Here is an 18,694-nt window from a genome sequence, read left to right as displayed (position 1 = left end):
CGGAGTCTGCCAAGTCGAAAGGTGTCTGAGGGGTTTCTGGCTCTGCTGACCTGAGGAAGCTGGTCCTGTCAACCATGTGCTGTGAGTCAGGCTGCCTACTGGGACTGTTCGCAAGACATGATCAGCAGCGTTCTGGTCAGGAGGAACCGCTTCCACTGATCTGGGTTGGTTGATCTCCTGATACGCTGCACCCTGTTGTTTGCATACACATAGAATCATCTGGAGTCGTTGTGAATATAACCCAGGACTACTTTGCTGTCGGAGTAGAATGTGACAGCATCAAGTTGGATATCAATCTCATCGATGATTGCATCTGCTAGAACAGCAGCACACAGCTCGAGTCTTGGAACAGTGATCTCAGGGCGTGGAGCGAGCTTGGCCTTGCCAAAGATGAAGCCGACATCTATGTTCCCACGGGCATCGGTGGTCTTCAGGTAAGCTACTGCTGCGATGGCGTTTGTGGATGCTTCACAGAAGACGCACAACTCTTTCTTGTGTGCTAGGCTGAGGGAGGTGGAGGTGTATGTGCAGCTCAAACTACTTCAATGAGTATTTCCAGAGTTTCCATTCTTTGATCTTCTCTTCTGGGAGAGGAGTGTCCCAATCACAGGGCTCCATAGCAAGCTCTTCCTTGAATGCTTCAAAGCTGGAGCGTAAAATCTAAGTGGATCGAACAGGCTGTTGATCGTTGACAAGACTCCACGTCTCGTGTATGGTTTCTCTGCCGAGGACACCTGAAATGTGAAGACCTCGTCTGCGATTTCCCAGCTCACCCCAAGACTTCTCTGCACGGGAGGGAAGTCGAGGCTCAGAGCCAGGTCCTTCAGCTCCTTAGCTAGGTCTTCTAGACAAAAGGCTCTCATGATCTCTGCCTTGTTTGAGGCGATCTTGTGCAATGTGGAGAAGAGGGATGGCTTTTTTTTCTTGTACGTCTTCGACGTAGAAGTTCCTCTCGACGAAGTGCCTTGCCTCTGCTCCATGATCCCTCTCACCATTTAAGGCAGCTTTCCTGAGCCCATACATGGCCACTGCTGAAGACGTGGACCCGCACCCTGTACTCCCCAACTTCAACATCCAGGTCGTTGTGGCAGTACAAGAGGAATTGCAGGTTGTTCCGATGGTCTTCACAAGCCACAAATCAGTGAAACATCTGCTGTCACAGCCACTGGCTCTTTTCTGAACCGTATTAATAACCCAAGCAGACTGTTGTTCATGTTGGGACCGGTAAGCAGGACAATGTTAAGTGATACCCCAGGGTGCTGGGCACACTGAAGTCAAATACCACTCTTATCTGTCCATTTTTTGGGGGACGATACACCCCGAAGATTGGAAGATACCAGCACTCTTCATCTGCTTGTAAGGGTGGAGCGATTTCAGCATGCTCATTGCGCATAAACTCAATGAAATGGTCCTTCATCTCTGGACATTTCTTGAGTGTGCGTGTGAGTGAAGTGATGCAATTGTTGTCCTGGGCGCAGTTGTTGGGGAGGCGTTGCCGAGGGCTACGGAAAGGGAGTGGAGCAACCCATCGGTTTGATTCATCAAATCAAATCAAATCAAATGTATTTATATAGCCCTTTGTACATCAGCTGATATCTCAAAGTGCTGTACAGAAACCCAGCCTAAAACCCCAAACAGCAAGCAATGCAGGTGTAGAAGCACCTCCATTCATCCTGATGGAACTCTTGCTCCATCATCTTCAGGAATGCGAGATCCTCCATTGAAGGATCTGATTTGTCATCATCCGTTGTGTAGCAGAATACAGACTCACCCATGAGACTTATTGTGTCGGCTGGCATTTCTCTCAGCTTCGAGGACTGGGTGGCAGAAATTTGAGGCTGAGGGGTATGGCTGAAGCTCTCCTTGACATGGAAGATGCTGAGACATGGACTCATGAGGCTGGGGTGTCCATTGTCAAGAATGTTTGTCTTGAAGGCATTGACTGGTGAAGGCTTGTGTGCCCCTCCGAGACAGACATCTCCCACTATCACCCAGCCGAGGGTTATAGCGCTGTTCGAAGGGGGAGTGCAGGGGACCGTTGCTCTGCTCTAGCACCTTGTGGACATGGATGATGTCTCTCCCTAGTAGCGCCAGGATCTCAACCTGAGTGGACCTTGTGGACCTGGTATCTTGGTGTCTAAGAACTTGAGGAGAGGGTGATACCTTGCAGCATCTGGTGTAGGGATTTCTGCCCTATTGTTTGGGAAGCTCATTGCACACGATGAGTGTAGGAAGAGGCAAAAAAGGCCTTTCCATCAGCTGATTCCACAATGAAGCCTCTCGCTCTCTGGTACATGGTCTCAGGCCCCTGCACACATTTTAAGGATGTAAGGTGAGGTGTATCTGGCTAAGTTGAACATCTTGAAGAAAACTGATCTGGCTAAGGACTTATTACTTTGGTTATCCAGAATGACATACATTTTTATCTTCTTCTTAGGCTGACCCTCTGGGTAGACATTAACAAGCCAGATCTTGGAGCAAGATTTTCCCTGAGCATTGTCCCCACAGACCTCAGTGCAGGTGGAAGTGCCAACTGGAGAGGATGGAGACTCGTCTTCCTCCCTGCCATGCTGTGTGGAGGAGCTTCTTTCTGAGACCAAGAGGCAGGACCCACGTGAAGAGCTGCAATGTGTCTGTCGTGTCCACACTCTGAGCATTGGAAGACAGCTTTACAGGTGGTACACCTGGTGTGCGGTTTAGGAGACACACAGAAAGCATACAGAGTTCTCTTTAAGGAAAGTTTTCATCTCTTCAAGGAGTTTTTCCCTTAATCTTCTACACTTTTGCGTGTGACTTTTTGTGTATAGAGCACTGTTTCATCTTTCTGGATGGCAATATCTACTTCCGTCTTGTGCACTGTGATCGGGGCTATTGCCATTCTCATTGGGATGAGAGAGATAAGGAGGATGGCTGGGTGGTTCTGGGATGAGGGAGATAAGGAGAGCTGGGTGAGTTTGGGATGAGAGAGATAAGGAGGATGGCTGGGTGGTTTTGGGATGAGGGAGATAAGGAGAGCTGGGTGGTTCTGGGATGAGAGAGATAAGGAGATCACCATGTGCCAAGCATCGGCTGGAGTGGTGTAAAACTCACTGTCATCGGACTCTGGAGCAGTGGGAGCATACTTTGGCAGTCCGACAGACGAATCTGGGTTTGGCGGATGCCAGGAGAGGCCCCTTAGTTCCAATGAAGGGAAATCTCAATGCTACATCATACAATGACATTCTGGACAATTCTGTGCTTCCAACTTTGTGGCAACAGAAGGACCTTTCCTGTTTCAGTATGACAGTGCACAAAGCAAGGTCTATGTTGAGATCGGTGTGGAAGAACTTGACGTCTAGAGGAAAGCCTTCCCAGAAGAGTGGAGACAGTTATAGCAGCAAAGGGGGGACCAACTCCATATTAATGCCCATGATTTTGGAATGAGATGTTCAACAACCGTTTGTCTATAAACATTTGGTAATGTAGTGTAAATCATAAGGAATAAGGTTTTGGAGATATAAGAAAGCTCAGGAAATATATATATATTTTTAGACACATATTTAACCCTTTATTTTTGTGGGCACAAAACTACTTCCATACCTCATCATTTTTTTTATACCAGTTACCTTCAGACGAGTCCTTTGAATAGCAAAACGGAGAACGCCATTGTGGTCGTGAGAGTCTCATCTTTCCGTGTGAGTTTGTAGGCCAAACAGACGTTTTCATGAACAGAACGAGAATCGGGATGTCCCCTGGTCTGACAAACATCTCTGTTGCTATGTCACTTTCCACCACAGATGAGGAAAGCCGCCGTAGGAGGACGTGGTGTATTGAGACGCAACCCATGCAAAGAACAAACTGTATCGCTTAAACAAAGGGATTTTAATGGGGATTTATTATGTTAAATAGATTGACACAGGTGCGTCAGTCGACTTTTAAAGATTAATTAAGAAGATTGTATTGATAGGCCATGACGCTTGCAAGGCTGTTTAGGCTCAGCAGCCTGTGATTGGTCATTTCCAGTCATCGTCTCTCTGCTGCCATCCATAGCCCTACAGCAGACTGACATAGCTTTGCAACTTGGTCTCAGAGCATTTCATACTATACTGTACGTAAATCCGAGACAATCCATTTAGTATGATATGGTACGTTAGGTATGATTAAATAAGACAGATGGTTACTTAATAACCTCTTGAGACTAGGGGGCAGTATTTTGATGTTTGGATGAAAAACCTACCCAAATGAAACTGCCTATTTCTCAGGCCCAGAATCTAGAATATGCATATAATTGTCAGATTATGATAGATAACACTCTAATGTTTCCAAAACTGTCAAAATATTGTCTGTGAGTATAACAGAACTGATGTTGCAGGCGAAAACCTGAGGAAAATCCAACCAGGAAGTGCTGTTTTTCCTGAAATCTCTCTGTTCCATTGCATGCCTTCCCTCTATTTAAAGGGATATCAACCAGATTCCTTTTCCTATGGCTTCCCCATGGTGTGAACAGTCTTTAGACATAGTTTCAGGCTTTTATTCTGAAAAATGAGCGAGAAAGACCACACCGCGTCATTGTATGGCTGGGTGCCAGCAGCGTTTTGCATGCGCAACAGCTTGGAGCAGACATTTTCTCTCTCTCTCTCCTATTGAAGAAGCTACAGTCCCGGTTGAAATAGTATCGATTATATATTGTAAAAACAACCTGAGGATTGATTTAAAAACGTTTGACATGTTTCTATGAATTTTATGGATACTATTTGGAATTTTCGTCTGCAATGTCGTGACCACTCGAGCCTGTGGATTTCTGAACATAACGCGCCAACCAAATGGAGGTATTTTGGATATAAAAATCATCTTTGTGGAACAAAAGGAACATTTATTGTGTAACTGGGAGTCAAACACCCGAAGATCATCAAAGGTAAGCAATTCATTTTACTGCTTTTCTGACTTTCGTGACCAATCTACTTGGCTGCTAGCTGTTTGTAATGTTTGATCTACTGAGAGAGATGTCCTTACATAAACGCTTGGTATGCTTTCGCCGAAAAGCATTTTTGAAATCTGACACACCAGCTAAGCTGTGTTTTGCTATATTGCACTTGTGATTTCATGAAAATGTAATATTTTTAGTAATTTAATTTGAATTTGGCGCTCTGCAATTCAGCGGATGTTGAGGAAAATGATCCTGCTAACGGGATGGGTGCATCAAGAAGTTTAAGACAAAAACGAAAGGAGGGCATGGTTGGTTGGAGTTGGCATATAATGCGAATGTCCTAGTTACCTTTATACACAGATTGCGAGTCTCGAATCTCTTCTGCAACTTGGCATTTTAGCTAATTCGAAACTTTTCAACATCTTAATACTTTTTAGCTACTTTGCAACAACTTAGCATGTTAGCTAACCTTTCCCTAACCCTAACCTTAACCTAATTCCTAAACTTAACCCCAATCTTAACCCTAAGCCTAATCCCTAACCTAGCTAACCTTAGCGAGCTAGCTAACGTTAGCCACCTGGCTAGAATTCCTAACATTTCATATGTTTTGCAAATTTGTAATATTTTGTAAGTTTAGCAAATTCTTGGGCCTCCTGAGTGGTGCAGAGGTCTAAGGCACTGCATCGCAGTGTGTCACTACAGCCTCGGGTTCGATCCCAGCCTGTGTCACAGCCGGCTGTGACTGGGAGACGTAGGAGGCAGCACACAATTGGCCCAGCGTCGTCCGGATTAGGGGAGGGTTTGGCCAGACGGAATTTCCCTGTCTCATTGTGCTCTAGTGACTCCTTGTGGCACAATTGTCATTCGTAACATATAATAAGAAATGGGTGATGGACATCCACAGATTAATACATACCATACGAAACGTAACATATCCTACTAAGTAGAGTGTCTCGGATTTACGTACAGAATCATGTGAAAATGCTCTGAGACCAGGTTGTGCTGTTAAAGCGGATGCGTTTACATAACCCAGAGCCTTGTGGACCTCTGGTGCTAATAGCTCATTTAGATCTGTCTGGTCGATAATCCAACACTGGATTTGTCACATTCCGTCGCAGTAATTAATTTAAAGGAACGTGTTTTACCGATGGTCACGTGACCTGTCAGGGCAGTACGAAGACACTGGACATCTGGACACTCAACACGTGTGTGTGTGTGTGTGTGTGTGTGTGTGTGTGTGTGTGTGTGTGTGTGTGTGTTGGGAGCTGTGGGGACTGGTCAGGGAGGATGGAGATAGATATGAAATGTATTTAATTCTGATAGAGACTTAAGGAACGCTACAAACAGGAAAGACCCTACTGCTACATTTACAATAAACGTTTGAGACCATTTATAATGTCCGTTTTTATATAGAGCTAACTATGATATCTTGTTTTCCCGTAATGTGTCAATTTCTATTATAACCAATAATCTATATCTTATAGTCTTTCTTATGTATTTTTTTCTCCAACTTTTGCAGAGTGAGTGACTGGTTGGATTTAAATGTTGGATTTAGATCAGGAACAGGAACAGGAAGTCAGTCCCCTTTCCTCCTTCAGCTGTCTTGACTTCGACTCATAATCAGACATGAAGATGCCTTTGGGACATATGATTCAGTGGTGTTAATAAGTGCGTATGACTGCCTACACCCCTACGCTTTCCTGGACTTTTCATGTAACATATGACTGCCTACACCCCTACGCTTTCCTGGACTTTTCATGTAACATATGACTGCCTACACCCCTACGCTTTCCTGGACTTTTCATGTAACATATGACTGCCTACACCCCTACGCTTTCCTGGACTTTTCATGTAACATATGACTGAGAGAATACTGACACTTTAGTCAAGAAAACACAAATTATGACAACTGTAAATATTTAATAAATTATGTAATTAAAAAAAAAAAAAATGTAAGATTCATAATGCTATGTAAATTAAACAATGTTATCGCCGTTCTATAAAAACGATTAATGGTCGACAGATTATATTTACACTTTGAATCTTTATACCATTATAATCAAAACCATGCAAATTATGTCTGTTTAATCGTTTAATCATTTAAAAAAAATAAAACTACATAATGACATGTCAATCACATTTATATGCTGCCATTCAACAAACAGACGTTGAACATCAACAGAGATTGAAAAAAAGGTATCAGGTGTAGGTTGTTTTGTCCATTGGTCATGACCCATCTCCAACACATCACAATTTATTATAATTTTTTATTTATTTATCCGTTATTTTACCAGGTAAGTTGACTGAGAACACGTTCTCGTTTGCAGCAACGACCTGGGGAATAGTTACAGGGGAGAGGAGGGGGATTAATGAGCCAATTGTAAACTGGGGATTATTAGGTGACTGTGATGGTTTGAGGGCCAGATTGGGAATTTAGCCAGGACACCGGGGTTAACACCCCTACTCTTACGATAAGTGCCATGGGATCTTTAATGAGCTCAGAGAGTCAGGACACCAGGGTTAACACCCCTACTCTTACGATAAGGTCAGGACACCGGGGTTAACACCCGTACTCTTATGATAAGTGCCATGGGATCTTTAATGACCCCAGAGAGTCAGGACACCCGTTTAACGTCCCATCCGAAAGACGGAATGAAACATTTGCATTTAGAGTTATTAATTAACTGTAATTAAAAAGACATCTGAAGGTCAAATGCATGAACATGGTACAACATCAACACACCATAGTTTAATTTTTCACCGAGCCACCAAATTCTTGCAGTGACATTCAGAAAATGTTAATTTCCAACTCTTGAAGGGGGAAATTTGCAGTTTTAACATCAACAAAGCTCACCCCGCCACGTTCTAATGAACAGCTGAGGGTTTGGAGAAATGTAACCACTCTCAAATTCGTAGACAGATGCAAGGACTGACCATCCATTATATCAACATTTGTTTTAACTATGTTTTGGGACTAAATAGGGTTTGTTTACATTTACTTTGTTGACAAAAATTGGACCAAAAAAACATTATATTTTGGGTTCTCATGGTGTGTGACAGTTGAACTAAGCTCATGATGGATTTCTAAGTTATATTTTTCAAGAATCAATGTTGTATGTCTGTAATTTAAGTACAACAATGGATGTAGCAACTGCTGATTGCCCTTTTAAGCAACACCTAACCATCATTCATCGTTCTGAGGGGTCATGTTTGGGCAACCATAGCACAACAAGCATAACCATAGAACAAACCTTCAGACGAGCTTCTCTGCCATCCAACTCTCCTTCCGTGGCCTCCATCTGCTCTTAAATGCAAGTCAAACTAAATGCTTTGGACACTGTGTTAACAAACCTCCAGATGAGCTTCAATGCCATACAACTCTCCTTCCATGACCTCCATCTGCTCTTAAATGCAAGTCAAACTAAATGCTTTGGACACTGTGTTAACAAACCTCCAGATGAGCTTCAATGCCATACAACTCTCCTTCCATGACCTCCATCTGCTCTTAAATGCAAGTCAAACTAAATGCATGCTCTTCAACCGATCGCTGCCCACACCTGCCCGCCTGTCCAGCATCACTACTCTGAACGGTTATGACTTAGAATGTGTGGACAACTACAAATACCTAGGTGTCTGGTTAGACTGTAAACTCCAGACTCACATTAAGGATCTCCAATCCAAAATTAAATCTAGAATCGGCTTCCTATTTCGCAACAAAGCATCCTTCACTCATGCTGCCAAACATACCCTTGTAGAACTGACTATCCTACCGATCCTCGACTTCGGCGACGTCATTTACAAAATAGCCTCCAACACTCTACTCAGAAAATTGGATGCAGTCTATCACAGTGCCATCCGTTTTGTCAACAAAGCCTCATATACTACCCACCACTGCGACCTGTATGCTCTCGTTGACTGGCCCTCGCTTCATATTCAAACCCACTGGCTCCAGGTCATCTATAAGTCTTTGCTAAGTAAAGCCCCGCCTTGTCTCAGCTCTCTGGTCACCATAGCAGCACCCACCTGTAGCACGCGCTCCAGCAGGTATATTTCACTGGTCACCAATTCCTCCTTTGGCCGCCTCTCCTTCCAGTTTTCTGCTGCCAATGACTGGAACGAACTGCAAAAATCACTGAAGCTGGAGACTCATATCTCCCTCACTAGCTTTAAGCACAGCTGTCAGAGCAGCTCACAGATCACTGCACCTGTACATAGCCCATCTGTAAGTAGCCCATCCAAGTACCTCATCCCCATACTGTTATTTATTTTGCTCCTTTGCACCCCAGTATCTCTACTTGCACGTTCATCTTCTGCACATCTACCACTCCAGTGTTTAATTGCTAAATTGTAATTATTTCACCGCTATGGTCTATTTATTGCCTTATACCTACCTCCCTTATCCTACCTCATTTGCACATGCTGTATATATACTAATCTACTGTATTATTGATTGTATGTTTGTTTATTCCATGTGTGACTCTGTGTTGTTGTTTGTGACGCACTGCTTTGATTGCCGTAATTGATTGCCGTGAGACATCATCACAAATAGCACAACTGGGAAAAGCCCAGGGGAAGAAACCATAAACATGGACACAAAGCCAGTGACCATGGACTCACATTCAGATGGAAAGATTGCTTCATATTTGTTTCATAATCAGACCTCTCCAATACCGTACCAGGGCTCTCCAACAAATATCCTGGAGAGCTGTAGGTTTTTTAACTCTAACCCTGTTACTGGAGAGATACCCTCCTGTAGGTTTTTTTTAACTCCAACCCCAGTTGTAACAAACCTGATTCAGCTTTTCAACCAGCTAATTATTACAATCAGGTGGCTAGATTACGGTTGGAGCGAAAACCTACAGGAGGGTTACCCTCCAGTAACAGGGTTAGAGTTAAAACCTACAGGAGGTTATCTCTCCAGGAACAGGGTTGGGGTTAAAACCTACAGGAGGGTGTCTCTCCAGGAACAGGGTTGGAGTTAAAACCTCCAGGAGGGTAGCTCTCTAGGAACAGGTTTGGCGTTAAAACCTACAGGAGGGTCTCTCTCCTGGAACAGGGTTGGAGTTAAAACCTACAGGAGGGTCTCTCTCCTGGAACAGGGTTGGAGTTAAAACCTACAGGAGGGTAGCTCTCCAGGAACAGGGTTGGAGTTAAAACCTACAGGAGGGTCTCTCTCCAGGAACAGGGTCGGAGTTAAAACCTACAGGAGGGTGTCTCTCCAGGAACAGGGTTGGAGTTAAAACCTACAGGAGGATCTCTCTCCAGGAACAGGGTCGGAGTTAAAACCTACAGGAGGGTAGCTCTCCAGGAACAGTGTAGAGTTAAAACCTACAGGAGGGTAGCTCTCCAGGAACAGGGTTGGAGAGCCTGTCACGAGGGACTAGGTGTGTGAGGAAGAATCAGGTGCAGAGTGTTCCACAGGAAGAGGTGCACTTTAATACGGCACAAAGAGCAATGCCCACAACACAGGGACCAACCCACAACACAGGGGACCAACCCACAACACAGGGGACCAACCCACAACACAGGGACAAACCCACAACACAGGGACCAGCCCACAACACAGGGTACCAACCCACAACACAGGGTACCAACCCACAACACAGGGACCAACCCACAACACAGGGACCAACCCACAACACAGGGACCAACCCACAACACAGGGACCAACCCACAACACAGGGACCAACCCACAACACAGGGACCAACCCACAACACAGGGTACCAACCCACAACACAGGGACCAACCCACAACACAGGGACCAACCCACAACACAGGGTACCAACCCACAACACAGGGACCAACCCACAACACAGGGACCAACCCACAACACAGGGACCAACCCACAACACAGGGACCAACCCACAACACAGGGTACCAACCCACAACACAGGGTACCAACCCACAACACAGGGTACCAACCCACAACACAGGGTACCAACCCACAACACAGGGTACCAACCCACAACACAGGGACCAACCCACAACACAGGGACCAACCCACAACACAGGGACCAACCCACAACACAGGGTACCAACCCACAACACAGGGTACCAACCCACAACACAGGGTACCAACCCACAACACAGGGACCAACCCACAACACAGGGTACCAACCCACAACACAGGGTACCAACCCACAACACAGGGACCAACCCACAACACAGGGTACCAACCCACAACACAGGGTACCAACCCACAACACAGGGGACCAACCCACAACACAGGGACCAACCCACAACACAGGGACCAACCCACAACACAGGGGACCAACCCACAACACAGGGTACCAACCCACAACACAGGGACCAACCCACAACACAGGGACCAACCCACAACACAGGGGACCAACCCACAACACAGGGGACCAACCCACAACACAGGGTACCAACCCACAACACAGGGGACCAACCCACAACACAGGGACCAACCCACAACACAGGGTACCAACCCACAACACAGGGGACCAACCCACAACACAGGGGACCAACCCACAACACAGGGACCAACCCACAACACAGGGGACCAACCCACAACACAGGGACCAACCCACAACACAGGGTACCAACCCACAACACAGGGTACCAACCCACAACACAGGGACCAACCCACAACACAGGGTACCAACCCACAACACAGGGACCAACCCACAACACAGGGTACCAACCCACAACACAGGGTACCAACCCACAACACAGGGACCAACCCACAACACAGGGGACCAACCCACAACACAGGGGACCAACCCACAACACAGGGGACCAACCCACAACACAGGGGACCAACCCACAACACAGGGATCGACCCACAACACAGGGACCAACCCACAACACAGGGACCAACCCACAACACAGGGTACCAACCCACAACACAGGGACCAACCCACAACACAGGGGACCGACCCACAACACAGGGGACCGACCCACAACACAGGGACCGACCCACAACACAGGGTACCAACCCACAACACAGGGTACCAACCCACAACACAGGGTACCAACCCAAAACACAGGGTACCAACCCACAACACAGGGTACCAACCCAAAACACAGGGTACCAGGTCCAGAACACGAACACACCTAAATAACACAAGAATAATCCCGCACAAAACAAGAGCGGGTATACGCACTTTAAATAAGGAAGCCCATCAAGCAACCACAAATAGACACAGGTGCAACTAATAAGACAAAACAAACAGAAAACGAAAAAAGGGATCGGTGGCGGCTAGTAGGATGGTGACGACGACCGCCGAGCACCGCCCGAACAGGCAGGGGAGCCACCTTCTAGTAGGATGGTGACGACGACCGCCGAGCACCGCCCGAACAGGCAGGGGAGCCACCTTCTAGTAGGATGGTGACGACGACCGCCGAGCACCGCCCGAACAGGCAGGGGAGCCACCTTCTAGTAGGATGGTGACGACGACCGCCGAGCACCGCCCGAACAGGCAGGGGAGCCAACTTCGGCGGAAGTCGTGACAGAGCCCTGTTTTAGACTGTCTGGACATGCAAGATCTTGAGTCGAGGACCAGGCAAGCAGATGCCATTGACCTAAGACTTTCTTAGTGTGGCAACTCCCACAAAACCACAACAATAACACCATTTAGATGGCAACTCCCACAAAACCACAACAATAACACCATTTAGAAGGCAACTCCCACAAAACCACAACAATAACACCATTTAGAAGGCAACTCCCACAAAACCACAACAATAACACCATTTAGATGGCAACTCCCACAAAACCACAACAATAACACCATTTAGAAGGCAACTCCCACAAAACCACAACAATAACACCATTTAGAAGGCAACTCCCACAAAACCACAACAATAACACCATTTAGATGGCAACTCCCACAAAACCACAACAATAACACCATTTAGAAGGCAACTCCCACAAAACCACAACAATAACACCATTTAGATGGCAACTCCCACAAAACCACAACAATAACACCATTTAGAAGGCAACTCCCACAAAACCACAACAATAACACCATTTAGAAGGCAACTCCCACAAAACCACAACAATAACACCATTTAGAAGGCAACTCCCACAAAACCACAACAATAACACCATTTAGATGGCAACTCCCACAATACCACAACAATAACACCATGGTCACATTTAGATAACAGAGTGAGTCTTTTCAACCAGTTTGAGGGCCTGGTGCATCCCGACGGCGGACAGCTTGCGGTTGATGTTGCGATAACGACAGCGCAGCAGGTTGCTGTAGGTGGTCCTCAGGTCCCTGTTGAAGAAGGCGTAGATGAAAGGGTTAAGGAGGGAATTGGCATAGCCCAGCCACAACAGGGTCCTCTCCACCCACAAGGGCACACAGCTAGGGCAGTCCGCCCTGCAGATGAAGGGTCTGGCCGTGGACAGTAAGAAGAAAGGCATCCAGCAGACACTGAAGGCTCCTACCACGATCCCCAGGGTGGCTGCTGCCTTCTGCTCCCGCTTGAAGATGGACATGTTCCTCCGGTTGCTCCTCACGAGCCGGGAGAATCGCGTGCACTCCTCCACCTCCCTGTGGAGCCTCAGAGCGGCCGACACACAGTCCACGCTGTCCTCTTCCTCCTCCTGTTCCTCCATGGCTTCCTCCTCTTCCCCCCGCGCCGCCTCCTCCCCGACCCGCGGGAAGCCCGTGATGGTGTGCTTGGCGGCGCTGAGCTTGGCGGCGCGGTAGATGCGGTAGTACATAATGAGCATGACGGATACAGGGATGTAGAACGCCACTGAGGTGGAGTAGATGGTGTAACCAAAGTCCTGGCTGATCAGACACACCTTGTTGTCGTTTACGTTCTGGGCCCAGCCGAAGAGGGGGGGCAGGGTGATGGAGGCAGCGAGGAGCCACACGAACAGCACCATCTTGGCCATGCAACAGCCATTCTGCCTCATAGGGTAGGTCAGAGGCTTGGTTATGCCCAGGTACCTCACAACAAACAACAAAAAATACATATCATTAATTAGCTGCTCAACATAAACTGTTTACACATACAGAACATACTACTGTAAATACATTACATGAACAGAAAACAAACACTGGGAAGTTATTCACCCCAAATGAACTATAGCGATTATAATAAGATACTGTATAACAATGTTATTATAATGTAGCCTACGACAGCTGGGCTATACTTTTGAGAATGGAATTCTAAACTCCTTACAAGCTTGAGTTACTATTATTACAACAGGATAGGAGCAGAAGGAGGGAGACAGAGTAGAGGGAGCAGCAGGGAGAGAGAGTAGAGGGAGCAGCAGGGAGAGAGAGTAGAGGGAGCAGCAGGGAGAGAGAGTAGAGGGAGCAGCAGAGAGACAGAGTAGAGGGAGCAGCAGAGAGACAGAGTAGAGGGAGCAGCAGAGAGACAGAGTAGAGGGAGCAGCAGGGAGAGAGAGTAGAGGGAGCAGCAGGGAGAGAGAGTAGAGGGAGCAGCAGAGAGACAGAGTAGAGGGAGCAGCAGGGAGAGAGAGTAGAGGGAGCAGCAGGGAGAGAGAGTAGAGGGAGCAGCAGGGAGAGAGAGTAGAGGGAGCAGCAGAGAGACAGAGTAGAGGGAGCAGCAGAGAGAGAGAGTAGAGGGAGCAGCAGGGAGACAGAGTAGAGGGAGCAGCAGAGAGACAGAGTAGAGGGAGCAGCAGAGAGACAGAGTAGAGGGAGCAGCAGAGAGACAGAGTAGAGGGAGCAGCAGAGAGAGAGTAGAGGGAGCAGCAGAGAGAGAGTAGAGGGAGCAGCAGAGACAGAGTAGAGGGAGCAGCAGAGACAGAGTAGAGGGAGCAGCAGGGAGACAGAGTAGAGGGAGCAGCAGGGAGACAGAGTAGAGGGAGCAGCAGGAGAGACAGAGTAGAGGGAGCAGCAGAGAGACAGAGTAGAGGGAGCAGCAGGAGAGACAGAGTAGAGGGAGCAGCAGAGACAGAGTAGAGGGAGCAGCAGGAGAGACAGAGTAGAGGGAGCAGCAGAGACAGAGTAGAGGGAGCAGCAGGGAGACAGAGTAGAGGGAGCAGCAGGGAGACAGAGTAGAGGGAGCAGCAGAGAGACAGAGTAGAGGGAGCAGCAGAGAGACAGAGTAGAGGGAGCAGCAGGGAGACAGAGTAGAGGGAGCAGCAGGAGAGACAGAGTAGAGGGAGCAGCAGAGACAGAGTAGAGGGAGCAGCAGGAGAGACAGAGTAGAGGGAGCAGCAGAGACAGAGTAGAGGGAGCAGCAGAGACAGAGTAGAGGGAGCAGCAGGGAGACAGAGTAGAGGGAGCAGCAGAGACAGAGTAGAGGGAGCAGCAGGGAGACAGAGTAGAGGGAGCAGCAGGGAGACAGAGTAGAGGGAGCAGCAGAGAGACAGAGTAGAGGGAGCAGCAGAGAGACAGAGTAGAGGGAGCAGCAGGGAGACAGAGTAGAGGGAGCAGCAGGAGAGACAGAGTAGAGGGAGCAGCAGAGACAGAGTAGAGGGAGCAGCAGGAGAGACAGAGTAGAGGGAGCAGCAGAGACAGAGTAGAGGGAGCAGCAGAGACAGAGTAGAGGGAGCAGCAGGGAGACAGAGTAGAGGGAGCAGCAGAGACAGAGTAGAGGGAGCAGCAGGGAGACAGAGTAGAGGGAGCAGCAGGGAGACAGAGTAGAGGGAGCAGCAGGGAGACAGAGTAGAGGGAGCAGCAGGGAGACAGAGTAGAGGGAGCAGCAGACACAGAGTAGAGGGAGCAGCAGAGACAGAGTAGAGGGAGCAGCAGAGACATAGAGTAGAGGGAGCAGCAGAGAGACAGAGTAGAGGGAGCAGCAGAGAAATAAAGGGCTTGATCCAGCTGCAGGGGGAAAATATAGTTCTGGAGGGGAAAGTGTTACCCACTCAATTTACTATGTAAATATATATGATAGATTTTTAAAATATATATGTTTAATTTAGTTGACCAATTGGTGCACTACCCGTATGGGAATATTAACACACAATTTCATCAAGTAGCCTATATGTGCACAAAACACAAACCACAATTTTTATTTAACAAATTAAATGCACAATTAACAATTAAATGCATAATTAACAAGCATAACCAAACGGATTTAATAACCTTGTCAAACAACACAAACAATACACTTGTCCTTCTATGTATGTAATAGCAGTGCTTCACCAGAGCTGGAGCTGAGAACCGGCACTTCAAATGTTCTACTGCTTGAGATCCTGTTCCTCTTATAGAATATTATTTTAAAAGTATTGCGGAGCTCCTGCACCTAAATATAAACAGTACTGGCACCAAATGAGTACCGGTGTTGGCCCGAAAATCTTCCCCTGACAGAATCCCCCATTCTTCATTGCTGCTACTTGCTTGCTAGTTGAGATTTCTGCTCTTCACTCCGTTGTCAGTTTAACCTACATTTAACCTACAGTTTTCGGTTTGGCTATTTGTTTCAATACGGCGCCCCCCTTCAGCACCCGCCCGCACCCGGAGGCGTCCAGTGCCATAGTTGTTCTGAAATGTTTATTGCTTGCCAACATTTGACTCCCTCCACTATGTTTAATATAACACACAGGCATTAATTATTCATTTCAGTTGCCCATCCTGACCTGAGGTTTGTTCTATAGAAAGTATTTGACTCGGATGTGTGCCACAAAGTATTTGACTCCAGGCAACAAAATTAAGGAAATTAGAAAGGGGTGGGATTCTGTCATGGGGGAGATTTTCGGCACAACGCCGGCACCTATATTTCAGTCCGTCAATCACTGGGAAATAGGAATTGGAACGGCACTTACCTGTCTATGCTAATTACGCACAGCGTCATTATGGATGCAGTGCAACACATCACGTCCATGGCAATAAAAACGTTACAGAAGACTCGGCCAAAAACCCATTGCCCCCCAATAAGGTCCGTTATACTGACAAACGGCATAACTGCCACCGCGATTGAAAGATCGGCAACCGCCAGGGACACGATCAGATAGTTGGACGGCTGCCGTAACTTTTTCACGAAGCACACCGAAATCACCACCAGCAAGTTCCCGCAGATAGTAAACAGCGTGAGCGTGGTGAGGATCGCTCCAATAAATACTTTCTCCACCTTGTCGTAGTTCCGAATTTGTTCCCCGCACCCGGTGCTGTTCTCCATCAGCAGAGTTGAAGACTGCGAAGTGGGGGACACCGCCTCCGCCGCCTCTTGCACAATCTTCAGCAAGTGTGGAACGAGCGCCTCCGAAATCATGTTAGTTGCGCCAGGCTCTTCCGCTTCTCTCTGTCGCGTAAGATCTCATGTTGCTGTGGTTGAAAGTTCCATTTGTATCCACGACCATGCTGGTTGGTTTTTATCCATGAACAGGCAACCCCGAAAAATGCCTACCCACAGACGTGCATGTGGGCATGTGTGATGTAAATGACTCATCTGCATCGTCCGCCCAGAGCGCACATTCATAGTAACCAAGTCAGAAACACGCTCTATTTTATGGACATTACTCAAAACGCACGGCGGAAAAATTTATAGAAAATATTTCTGCGGACATCTCGCACCTCTGGACGCCACCTAGAAATAACAGCTCCTTGGGGCATGTCAGCGCAATTATATCTGGGTAACAAATGACATCCGAAACACCGGGAATATTGGAGTACTAGCAAATATATTTAAAACCATTTCAAATCTATCAATGATTTATTCAAGACATTAAATAATTATGTCATTGTCTGAATAGTCAACCAATCAAATGCGGCCACGGACAATTACGCATGGAGACACGGGGAACTGTATCCAAATAACTCATTTTATTGGCTGTAATAGAGTTTCAAAGTAGGCCTAATAAATGTGTAGGCTGCAACATGGCCACACGAAATGAATATATAGCCTACTGTAGCAACTTATTGGAGCTGTCGTGGTTAGCAGGTCTGGGTTCTGGGAGACCCTGGATCGAGACACCCGGCGTTACACTGTCGCTGTTCGCATATAATCGCTACGTTGGTGTCAGAAGTAGGATGGAGCCCGTGAGGCCATGGTATGTACACGTCCATTTGAATTCGGATCACTTTTTGACAGCACCCCTTTTCATTTGAACCAAACCTTCCATGCAAATGTGCCCATTGTAAAAGTGGTGACTTGTTTTTATGGCAAAACATTCAACAGATAAATGTGTTCAAAGATGACTTATTTTGAAAACTCCACCTTTAAAAAAAGCATGTACTTATTGTATTCTTTTTTTTTTTACCTTAAAACGTCAATTAGGCCTATCTAAAAAAGGCGCAAACGCAGTTATTTTTTTCATATTCGCAAATGTAGCTTAAACCCTATTTGACACCATCTGATGTATTTCCAATTCAGATCCCTCCAACTTGAGGAGGGCATATGAGGTATGCGGTCAGCTGTAGGGCTGGCTCAGGGAAGAGGACGCCCCTGCCTTGCATAGTCCCGTGGGACATCTTAATTGAGCATGGGACACAAGCTAAGGCTTGATTACCCTTTAGCTGGCCACCTTTGATGAGGGTGTTTAGTGATTAAAGGCCGAAACACCCACTGATTCGAAGGCACACTACTGAGGATGTGTCCCATCTTACCCCAGTCTAAGAAATAAACCTCCCATGCCACTCTGTCAACATCACGGCAAATCTCATGCGAGTGCATTCCATCTATTGGCACAATGGACAGTTTTTAACATCTCGTCCCGTGTTTTATGATTCTGTCGTGCCCGACATCGGTTGAGACATGCAGGGTGGGTGTCATATTCTAACTGATAAATGTACTCAAATGGGAATACATTCATATGTGGCCTTTCAAATGGTACTACAAAGATGGTTGGAGGTTCATGTTTCAGTATGATATGTTGGATAAAG

At 46.9% G+C, this 18,694-nt stretch overlaps 1 protein-coding gene across 1 annotated transcript; it reads right to left on the bottom strand.

Annotated features, from left to right (window-relative positions):
• Positions 1-12,123: 12,123 nt before the first annotated feature.
• LOC118363505 (5-hydroxytryptamine receptor 7-like) lies at positions 12,124-17,965 on the bottom strand. Its single transcript, XM_052494191.1, has 2 exons — positions 16,639-17,965; positions 12,124-13,843 (listed from the first exon to the last, which is right to left on the bottom strand). The coding sequence occupies exons 1-2, from the start codon at positions 17,082-17,084 to the stop codon at positions 13,036-13,038; spliced, it is 1,254 nt and encodes a 417-aa protein (XP_052350151.1). The 5' UTR covers positions 17,085-17,965; the 3' UTR covers positions 12,124-13,035.
• Between the last annotated feature and the right edge of the window lie 729 nt (positions 17,966-18,694).

This window comes from Oncorhynchus keta, chromosome 3 (assembly GCF_023373465.1).
Source record: "Oncorhynchus keta strain PuntledgeMale-10-30-2019 chromosome 3, Oket_V2, whole genome shotgun sequence".
Classification (NCBI taxonomy): Eukaryota; Metazoa; Chordata; class Actinopteri; order Salmoniformes; family Salmonidae; genus Oncorhynchus; species Oncorhynchus keta.
This window is presented reverse-complemented; position numbering and strand designations above follow the sequence as displayed.

Coding starts and splice junctions, on each gene's coding strand:
- LOC118363505 (XM_052494191.1), bottom strand. CDS start 17,084: ATGATTTCGGAGGCGCTCGTTCCACACTTGCTGAAGATTGTGCAAGAG. Junction 13,844..16,638: donor TGCGTAATTAGCATAGACAG/GTAAGTGCCGTT, acceptor GTTTGTTGTGAG/GTACCTGGGCATAACCAAGC.